This window comes from Cucurbita pepo, unplaced genomic scaffold, assembly GCF_002806865.2.
Source record: "Cucurbita pepo subsp. pepo cultivar mu-cu-16 unplaced genomic scaffold, ASM280686v2 Cp4.1_scaffold000888, whole genome shotgun sequence".
Lineage (NCBI taxonomy): Eukaryota > Viridiplantae > Streptophyta > Magnoliopsida > Cucurbitales > Cucurbitaceae > Cucurbita > Cucurbita pepo.
In genome coordinates, this window is record NW_019647096.1 from 46 (window position 1) to 10,204 (window position 10,159).

At 34.4% G+C, this 10,159-nt stretch overlaps 3 protein-coding genes across 4 annotated transcripts; 2 read left to right on the forward strand and 1 right to left on the reverse strand.

The window, feature by feature from the left end:
• The first annotated feature begins 629 nt into the window (after nucleotides 1-629).
• Nucleotides 630-2,216, forward strand: LOC111785984 (E3 ubiquitin-protein ligase MARCH8-like). Its single transcript, XM_023666340.1, has 6 exons — nucleotides 630-765; nucleotides 899-1,184; nucleotides 1,552-1,623; nucleotides 1,804-1,871; nucleotides 1,952-2,102; nucleotides 2,199-2,216. Exons 2-6 carry the CDS (start codon nucleotides 930-932, stop codon nucleotides 2,214-2,216), a joined length of 564 nt encoding a protein of 187 aa, XP_023522108.1. The 5' UTR covers nucleotides 630-765; nucleotides 899-929.
• Nucleotides 2,215-3,382, forward strand: LOC111785983. 2 transcript variants are annotated; one of them, XM_023666338.1, is made up of 5 exons: nucleotides 2,215-2,306; nucleotides 2,387-2,537; nucleotides 2,691-2,771; nucleotides 2,849-2,941; nucleotides 3,035-3,382. In XM_023666338.1, exons 1-5 carry the CDS (start codon nucleotides 2,281-2,283, stop codon nucleotides 3,143-3,145), a joined length of 462 nt encoding a protein of 153 aa, XP_023522106.1. In that variant the 5' UTR covers nucleotides 2,215-2,280; the 3' UTR covers nucleotides 3,146-3,382. The 2 variants fall into 2 exon arrangements, with proteins under 2 accessions (XP_023522106.1, XP_023522107.1); XM_023666339.1 differs by having other exon boundaries at nucleotides 2,849-2,935.
• A 1,223-nt stretch (nucleotides 3,383-4,605) lies between these two features.
• Nucleotides 4,606-5,560, reverse strand: LOC111785985. Its single transcript, XM_023666341.1, has one exon. The coding sequence runs from the start codon at nucleotides 5,479-5,481 to the stop codon at nucleotides 4,945-4,947; it is 537 nt and encodes a 178-aa protein (XP_023522109.1). The 5' UTR covers nucleotides 5,482-5,560; the 3' UTR covers nucleotides 4,606-4,944.
• Between the last annotated feature and the right edge of the window lie 4,599 nt (nucleotides 5,561-10,159).

Genomic DNA, 10,159 nt, shown 5'->3' on the forward strand with positions numbered 1-10,159 from the left:
TGCAAACTGCTTCATTTTAAAGCTAGCGTGGTAACAAAAATTCTTCAGATCGACCAAGTTTAAATGTTTATATTGATGTTTTGTAAGGCCCATTGTTTAAACCCATTGATGAGCTCATGCAATGATGCAGCTTAAAACCGCAAAACGGTGAGGTGAAAAGGAGAGAGAGAACAACGATCATGGCGGCCCCTCTTCCTCTCTCTAAGTTTTGCCGCTTAACTTATATGCGAAAATTTCTAGCAATATAACGCACGCACGCGAAGTGTTTGAGGAAATGACAAGCTGAGAAACATGGCCACAAACCCATTTTCATAGCTTCATTTTCTTCTTCTCTTGATGCCACAAAGCTTGGAATACATTCATCCATGTGTCACACCCACCCATTTTACCTTCTTCCCGAAATCTTCGGCTAATTTCCTTCAGAAACATCGGAGGGGGAAAACAGGGGTCACCAGCTTTCTTTGCTTCAACAAGATTCCATCCCCTCCTTGTAAGTTTCTTCCTCTTTTCTTTCCTTTCTTTATTGGTTTCCCTTTTGTTATATTCCCGTTTCCTGTTTTTGATTCTTTTGTGTTTCTTCTTACCTTTTCTGTTTTGGGTGTTTTTCTTTCTTCCCTTCAACCCTTTTCTTGTTCTAAAGTTCTGCCTATGTTTCTTTCCTGGGGTTCTGTTAGAAAGGTTATTGGTGGATGGTGGGGTTTTCAACTAACATATACCTCTATCAAGGACATGGGTATCCCCTGTAGTCTTTGTTTGTTGTAGCCGGTACTCTCATTTATCTACTTTTTTCATTGCCTCCACATCTTATTTAATCTATACACTTGTAATCTACAACATAAACCCATTCACTGGAAACAACTAAGCCTTGATTTCTTGTATCTATATGCTATTTGGTCAGTTTAAAGATTGTAAAATCTCTTTTTCCTGATATGGGGGATCACTTTGTTTTGCTGGTTGATCGATTGTTGACGGAGACGACATTAGAAGCAGCGATTGAGAGCCGAAAGCGATTGACTGAAGCAACGTCCTCTGCCATGGATGGTTTGAAGGGGGACAGTTCTTGCCCAGAAATGGAGTTTGAGAATATACCGTTTCCAAAGAAAATTGTGGAATGTAGAATATGCCAGGATGAAGATGAAGACTCGAACATGGAAACACCTTGCTCGTGCTGTGGCAGCCTTAAGGTTTGTTGATGAACTCATTGAATGAAATTGGCCAAATTTCCATATTAAGTCATTGCATGCCAAGTATAGCTGATCTTGTTCTTGTCTAGCATTTTATTACAAATATGGAGCCTAGTGATAAACTCCTTTGCACTTTTGGAAAGCTAGCACATTGATATCTGCCGTAGTTGTCATTCTAATGTACCATTACTATGAAGTTCACACCTCAAACACAACCCATGTTGTCAAACTGAGCTGGTCTTGATTTCTGTATCAATTATATTTCTCCTTTCAACGTGTCGTGCCTCAAGAGTTTTATCATTTAGTATGCCAGCGCTTCTGATATGATAATGCAAGTTTTCTTGACATGTTCCGTTGAATTTTGCAGTATGCACATCGAAGATGCATACAGAAGTGGTGCAACGAAAAGGGTGATACAATTTGTGAGATATGCCGCCAGGTGGAGTATGGTGTTTTTTTATTTCTTTCCTCCTTAAAATCATAATAGTAAAACAAATTGAAGCAGTTCATTGACGTAAGATTATAATCTCTAGCACGATTGTCTTTTTCGGCCCGAGAAGATCAGTATGTTTAATGCAGTTTGTACAACGAAACTGAACCATGTAACTATGATTTGCAGCAATTCAAACCAGGTTACACAGCTTCTCCTCCATTATTCGAAATGGGGCGTATTCCAATGAGCTTCAGGTAATGCTCGTGCAACAATTCATACAATGTATGTTTGTTCTGCTTCAACTTGAGAATGATTGACCCCTATTCCATTGCAGGGGGAACTGGGAGATTTCTCGAAGGAACTTGGATAGTTCTAGCTATATAGCAATGGTTTCTTCAAACCGCAATGTTGTTGATACCGACTATGATGAGTTCTCAGCTTCTGCTGCAACCAGCGTGCTATGCTGCCATTCATTTGCTATTGTTGTAAGTTTTCTTTCTCCCTTGACACATGAAGTTCTTTGCAAACGCACAATTTTTGTAATGGTGATCATAAGATGTTTTCGANTATGTTTAATGCAGTTTGTACAACGAAACTGAACCATGTAACTATGATTTGCAGCAATTCAAACCAGGTTACACAGCTTCTCCTCCATTATTCGAAATGGGGCGTATTCCAATGAGCTTCAGGTAATGCTCGTGCAACAATTCATACAATGTATGTTTGTTCTGCTTCAACTTGAGAATGATTGACCCCTATTCCATTGCAGGGGGAACTGGGAGATTTCTCGAAGGAACTTGGATAGTTCTAGCTATATAGCAATGGTTTCTTCAAACCGCAATGTTGTTGATACCGACTATGATGAGTTCTCAGATTCTGCTGCAACCAGCGTGCTATGCTGCCATTCGTTTGCTATTGTTGTAAGTTTTCTTTCTCCCTTGACACATGAAGTTCTTTCCAAACGCACAATTTTTGTAATGGTGATCATAAGATGTTTTCGAAATAACACGTGTTTAAGTTCGTGTTAGGGGAATATCAAAATCTGAACCACATGTTTCTCTTTTTCTTTGTAGTTCATGGTTCTCCTGGTTTTGAGGCACTCTCTTCCCCTCATATTCAATGAAACCGGTGGTTACTCTTTCCCTCTGCTTCTGGTGAGAAATCTCTACTTTCAAACAAATGCAAAACCAAGATTTGTGCACGAAGTTAAACTATTCCCTTTCAATGACAGTCGATTTGCCTGCGAAGTTTACTGATCTTTCTACCAATATACGTTATGTTCAAAGTAGTCTCTGCAGTTCATCGCCGTCGACTTCTCGTAAGCGTTCGTATACAATTAGCAGACATTTACATGCCATCCTCTCAGTGATAACTCTATTGTATTAATGGTTTCTTGTGTTTGGATGACTATGATCAGCTGGCTACATCTTCTAGTTCATCCATTCATTCAACCAGCATAGTTAGGAGTTCGACATCCGTATCGTCCCAACCTCAGCCTTACATTATCCGCGTTCGGTCAGTTTCATAGCAGCAGAAGGTCTGAGAAATTGGACTGCGAGCTGAAGAATGGTGTTGGTATGGGGGGGATACATGGCAGTAGGCTTTGCTTTGTGTATAGATGGGTATAGATGTTTGAAGTCGTTATGCAGTTTAGTTTATTAAATGATTGGTTTGTGTTAGAAATTCTTTGTACAGAAAAGAAATGAATGAATGATATATGCACATAATATGTAAATCTCTTACTGTTCGTTAGTTAATAGATAAATAAATTTATCTTACAAGTAGGTCCGTGGGTCCATTGGTCGTGTTCATGCTTGAAGTAACCCTTTGAACTATTTTCTTTTTAAAAAAATTTGTAATAGAAGACTATCGAAATTGAGCCAAGTCAGAGAGACAAATTTGCAAGTTTGGTCATCGATTGACTTTTGTGGGGGCTTCTAGAAAATATTCGAAATTGAGAGATAGAATTGGCAATGTATTGACTGCATCTAATCTAAATAAAATTTTAAAACATACGCTTTTAATTTTTCAAATCTACCTAGCTAACTCAGATATAGACAGGCTGAGCCAGCCAATTATAAGAGACTCTCCATGCACTAGAGGTAGTCTTTTAATACCTTCAATTGCGAGCTCATGCTTGAACTAATCATACGATATCATATCTGAATTGTTAGACGAACACGACTCTCTACATCTACAATGGTATGATATTTGTCCACTTTGAACATAAGCTCTCATTGCTTTGCTTTGGGTCCGATGGAGATCTTTAGTCCAATGGAGATGGAGATCTTTAGTTAGAAACTCATGATCATTCTCAAACTCATGATCATTCTCTAGTATTCCTTGTTATAAATCCGTAGAACTTTCATCTAGATCTCATGATAGAATACTCTATAAATCCATGATCATTCTCTAAATTGGAACTTTCATGATCATTCTCTAAATTGGAACTTTCATGATCATTTTCTAAATTAGTCGATGTAGAACTTTCATCTAGATTTCATGACAGAATACTCTTTCATCGATGTAAAACTTTCATCTAGATCTCATGAAAGAATACTACGGAATACAATAAGAATACTACGGAATACAATACAGAATACTCTTTCATCAACCGAATACTACGGAATACAATACAGAATACTCTTTCATCGATGTAGAACTTTCATCTAGATCTCATGACACAAAACTCTTTCATTCAGATGTCGCTAAGACGCTAAGAGAGGTTCCTCTAGAACCTAGTATATAATAATAAGTTCTTTATTTTTCTCTTTCTAAACTTTTTAAAAATAATTATTTATGGATTTATATTTATTTACTTGTTAATTAATACGCATTAATAAAATGCACTAGTTACATTTTTGAAATAAAACACGATAGTTACTCCTCCACTTGATATTAATATAATCAGTTTCTAACATTTTGTTATAATTACCCACTTAAGTTTTTTTTTTTTTTTTTTTTTTTTTTTTTTTTTTNGAAATAAAATAATCTCAAAATATTTCATCTCCACACATATTTATTATAAAAATAGAACATTATTTTTTCACAACCACAGTAAACTGGTAATTTACTGTCAAAACTTTATTTCAATTTCAGGTAAAAAAATAAGAATGGAAAGGGTAGCACAGGTACGACGCCGTTTCATCCTCGGAACAACTTGAGGTTGGACTCCGTCTGATGAAACCAGGCGCGCCCAATGAAATTCCAGATGAACGGACTTTTCAATCCGCCCACCGAAATTGTGCTCTTCAAAATTCGAGATCCGATCAAAAAATTGAAGTTGGACTACCCATACAGATTCCTAATCAATGTATTCAAATCTTCCTATCTTCCCCTAATATGCTCTTCTTTAATCGTCTCCAACAATGGCTTCCTGGACCGGCAAACTGACAATCGATGCATCGGAAATCCCTCGATTCCTTCCAAGCTCAATCTCGGTCCGTTATTTTCATCGCTAATTCTCGGCCTCGATTCCGCCTCCGATTCACCTGATTCTCGATTCCGATTCTCATGTATAACCCTAACCTTAGCGGCCGAAATCCGCCTAGCCGCAGAGTTAGCCGCCATGAAGAAAGTGGCTAAATCCGCCGCCGTGACAACGGAGTTAACTCTCTTCATCGGAAACATGAGGTAAACGTTACCAAACTCCAATTCCTCGTCAGCAGCGAGTGCGGAGAATCTGCGGCCGATGTGGAGAGACTGAGCGTTGGCGAGAAAGTGAGTAGGACATTCGAGCATTAGCTCCGCCGCGTTCACCGACTCCCGGAACTGGCGAACCTCGCCGCCTGGAAGCACGACCCTAACCGCCTTGAAATTCTTGATCAACGGCGTAGCCAAGGAGCAAGAAATATAATTCCCCATGGGAGATGGTTGGAGAGTTGCAGAGAAAGAAACAAAAACAGAGAGAAAAAGAATCGAGGGTTTGGGAGAAGAAGAGACAGAAAAGGGGTTAATATATAGTAACGGCAGCCGTAAATTCTCATTTTTATTTTTTATTTTTTATTTTTTTACTTTTAACCGCACTCTCTTTTCTTCATTTTGGTAATGTATTTCAAACTTTCCATTTTCATCCTTATTTATTTCATTATATTATATATTATGTTCAAAATTTACAAATAATAATTTAAAAATAGTATTAGTTACCATATAAAGTGGAATGCAAGAGAATACGTGTGAGGGAAGGGGAGCACGTGGTAAATGAAGAGCGCGTAAGCTGTAAATGCGCGTGGGACCCAAATGCAAGACACACGTCCATACGGAAACGCCACTCGCCGCTTATAACAACCGCTTTCTTTTGACCATCGCCTCCATACACCGCCGCCTTATTAATACTTTTCTTCTCTTTTCTTTTACACTAATCTAAAATTAGCCTTTCTTAATTTGAATTTGAAAATTCATTAACTAATTTTAAATTTTAAATCGATTTAGACCTAATCTCACTCTATTTTCTAGCTAATTTTAGCTAATTTGGGTTGTTAAATTATTTTTTATTAATTATTTAAAAATTATATTTATATTATAAATTTTAAATATCAAATATTTATTTATGAGTCATAGTATTAATCAGATACGAAATAGAATTAATAATTATATAACTAAAAAATTGAGAAACTTAGAAAATAATTTCTGTAATTAAAAAAGTGAAGCAAAAAGTTTTTGATGACGTAAAGTAATGATGCAAATAGCACTAAATGTGTGGAAGTGATGATGTGTAGGGGTGGGGGTAAAGTTAGTTTATGCTCCAAATATCGGCGTTGAGGGCGCAAATAAATTGATGAATACGGCAAATTAAAATAAAGTGATAAAATAGGAAACCCATACTAATAATAATAATAATTATAAATCCAAATGTTTGGAAATTTCTAGGAATTTGTTAGGTTTGATTAGCTTGACTTTGATTCTCTTCATTTTTGTGGACAAAATTCAGTCAACTTTTGTCTATTATATTTCTTCATATACAAAATCGATCAACACAATTTTTTTTTTATTTCTTTTTTTTTTTAAATTCAAAATAAATAATATTCAATAATTTAAGTATTTTTAAAATAACCTAACTTTACTCGTATCTTTACTAGTTGGAATTAGGTTCAAATAAATAAAAACAATCTGAATCAAATTTAAATTTATAGTTGAATTGGGTTGGGTTCACTATTTAATCTGAGTTGTTTTATTTGAAAAAACTTAAACAATTGAGTTAGTCTAAAATATGTCATAATTCGACTAATGACAACTCACAAATACTGCTATGCTAAATCATGTACACTCGAATTAGAATCAAATTTGTAAGCTAGTGAAAGTATTTGAAGAAATCGTGAGGGGTCATTCCGTTGCGGGTTTACGGGTGCTTCACCAAAAATCGTCTTTTTAATAATTAATCAGAAAGTGATTTAAATTTTGACATGTTAGCGTATAATTCTTCATGCTAAATTCTTTTCCTAATGTTATATGAGTTAGTAAAATCAAAATAAAAATTAAATTTAGAAATATAAATAATTGAGAATTTCAAGAAATAAATATATTAATTTAACTATTTAACAAAAAGGGTATTATAAATATATCTTTTATTCATTTATCCACGTCATATTCAATTAGATTTCTAAAATAAACGAATTTTAATATTAATAAAATTTAAAGTAGTGTTGGAAGATTAAATGACATAGTTTGAAAGTGTTGGGATGATGAAAATATGATTTTTATTATTATTATTATCTAGTAGGACAAAATGTCCTCATCTCATCTAATCTAATCTAATGTAAAAGTCTTAATAGCATTAACTTTTATGATAGTCAGCAAGATTAGAAATTGAACCCTAACTCAATCAAACACATTGAGATGGACGGATTAGAAAACAAGATGTTTAAAACCTCTCATTTTCTAATTAATTACGAGAATCTTAAGATTGTCTTGTTTTCATATGTCGTGAGCTACTCTTTTAGGCAATAGATGCTTCAATAGTCTTTCCCCTTATTTTTTTATGCTTATACAAATCTTATCCAAAAGAACGGATGAGTTTGGTAACTTCCAAATAAATAAATTTTTTTACTTTTATTTGTTAGGTTAAATTAGAAGTTCAAGCTCAAAGAGATCGAGAAATACGACGGTAGCATGAAAAAAATCGAGCCTGTCATGACCTACAACTTGACTGGGAATTTCCACGATAGCAAGGAAAGAGGGTGAGTTACTTATTGATTCCACCTAAAAATCCTATTTACGAGTTTTATCAAATAATAAATTTAAATTTTTAATGCATATAATTTTGATCAAATAATAAATTTAAATTTTTAATGCATATAATTTTGATCAAATAATAAATTTGAATATTTAAGTCGATATAATATCTTATTTAAATTAAGTAATATATTTTAATATATATTTAACTCATTTGAATATTATTTATATTTTAATATAGACTTTTAAATTAGATGGAGTATATTTAAATTTAATATATCAAATATAATAAATATATATTATATTTAATATTAACCTATTTCAAATTAAATATATTTTTCTCAATTTCTATTCAATTTCTATCTAATTTATATCGAATATATTAAATATTAGTTTCATACTTCAAATTAAATATATTTTTTTTCTTTGTATTTTACATATAAAATGAGCTTTTTAAATTAAATATATTTTCTCATTTCTATTTAATATATCTAATATTTTAGATATTAATTTAAATATTTAAAATTTTCATTTCAACTAAATTGATTCTCATAAGTTATTAATCTACCAATTATAAGTTCAAATAATACTAAATTACTTAATTATACTTTTGAATTAATCAATTTTAATTTATTACCGTCACTCCTTTAGAGTCCTAATTGTACTCTTATACACAGTAAGATAAGTTGCGTCTATTGTATAGTCATTACAAATAATTGGATCATTCGCAAATAGTTCATAATTGACTGTAATTACATCTTATAGGACCTATCACAAATTCTTTTATGAACAATTTTTATAATCCGACATAAACCAAATCTTTCTAGAGTCAATGAGAGAGTGTGACTCCACTGTTAAATTTCAAAATGAGCAGTTTTATTTTAAAAAAACAAACAAAAGAGTGGCTGGAAGCCCTGAGAATTTCGGCGAGGCACCGGAGTTCTTGGGCAATGCTCTGAAGAAGCAGACGCGCGCCCCAAGACTCTCTTGACGGCATAACGTTTAGCCAGACTCCCCCACGAACATCTACAACAGAGAATAAAGAGGGAAAACATGAGGTAGAGAGGGATTTTGAAAACATTTTTCGGCGAGACTAAACTGACGCATCCGGCACCTAGAACGACCACCTATGCCACGAAAGACATTGTCGACGACTGCACGTACACAAGAGGTACGTTTTGCGTTTTATCAACGTTCATTTTCATCGAAAACAATATATAAGTTTCAGTTTTTAGAATCTCATGGATTTGTCGTTATAGGTGTTAACTGTTAGGATCGCACAACAACGCACACACTCGATCTAGAGGAACACAAAGAATAGAATAGAGAAAATGCAAGGAGAACTCCGACTAAAGAATTTATATTGATGACTACAAGGATGTATGTACAGGAGAGAATACAGAAAATATAGAAAGTATTATTTACCTATCGTTTAGCTTACTATATATAACTTTACCACACATATAACCCTCTACTATATATAACTATCTACCATACATACCTTTTTACTATACATAACTGTTTACTATTTATAACATTCTAGTTTATATGTCATTTACCAAATATAGTTTTACGATGTATAACACTAAGCTATAAATAAGCAGCAGCAGACTCCATAACCTTACAATTCTCTCAAACTGATCTAGTCAACTAAGAATTTCATTCTCAAACGACCATGAGCATCTTCATGCATCATACCAATTGAGGCTTTGCACAATCTCAATATTCCTAACATTAACACATTTTGTCAACATGTTTGCTGGATTCTTTGCACCCTCTATTTTCTCTAAACACATCACCATCTTTCACTAACTTGCAAGTGAAATGGTATCGTCTTCTGTGTTTTGTCTTTAAATGATAGACCGGGTTCCTCACCAACTGTATGACACTCTAACTATCTCTATAAAGAATCTCTTTATGCTGCTTTTTGCCCAATTCTTCCAGATAGTCAGTCATCCATATTGTCTTCTATTCAGCTTCAACTATTGTCACGTACTCAGCCTCAGTACAACGCATTTTTGAAGCCTAGACGTCTGATCATCCATGGCTTGCTCCTACGGTTGTATCCTCCAACTGTAGGGCCTCATCAAAGGGCTCTGGTTTCCTTTCATCAGCAACAGAGAGTGTAATGAAGGTACATACATATCTAGTACTCTGATAGTACTGGATGATCTTCTCAACATCGGTTCAGATGTCACTTGCTCTACTGCTGGTTCCTCTGCAACAGTCTCAGGAGTTTCTTGAGTATCTGCTACAACATCACTAAGTGATTTTTTTTCCGCAACTCAACCTCAACTCCCACTTGTTTCGTTGTCTTAGAACCTTGCTCCACATCTGATTCCCCAGCAGTAGTCTCAGGAGTTTCATGAGT

Coding starts and splice junctions, on each gene's coding strand:
- LOC111785985 (XM_023666341.1), bottom strand. CDS start 5,481: ATGGGGAATTATATTTCTTGCTCCTTGGCTACGCCGTTGATCAAGAAT.
- LOC111785983 (XM_023666338.1), top strand. CDS start 2,281: ATGGGGCGTATTCCAATGAGCTTCAG. Junction 2,307..2,386: donor CGTATTCCAATGAGCTTCAG/GTAATGCTCGTG, acceptor ATTCCATTGCAG/GGGGAACTGGGAGATTTCTC. Junction 2,538..2,690: donor GCCATTCGTTTGCTATTGTT/GTAAGTTTTCTT, acceptor TTTTCTTTGTAG/TTCATGGTTCTCCTGGTTTT.
- LOC111785984 (XM_023666340.1), top strand. CDS start 930: ATGGGGGATCACTTTGTTTTGCTGGTTGATCGATTGTTGACGGAGACG. Junction 1,185..1,551: donor CGTGCTGTGGCAGCCTTAAG/GTTTGTTGATGA, acceptor TGAATTTTGCAG/TATGCACATCGAAGATGCAT. Junction 1,624..1,803: donor TTTGTGAGATATGCCGCCAG/GTGGAGTATGGT, acceptor TATGATTTGCAG/CAATTCAAACCAGGTTACAC.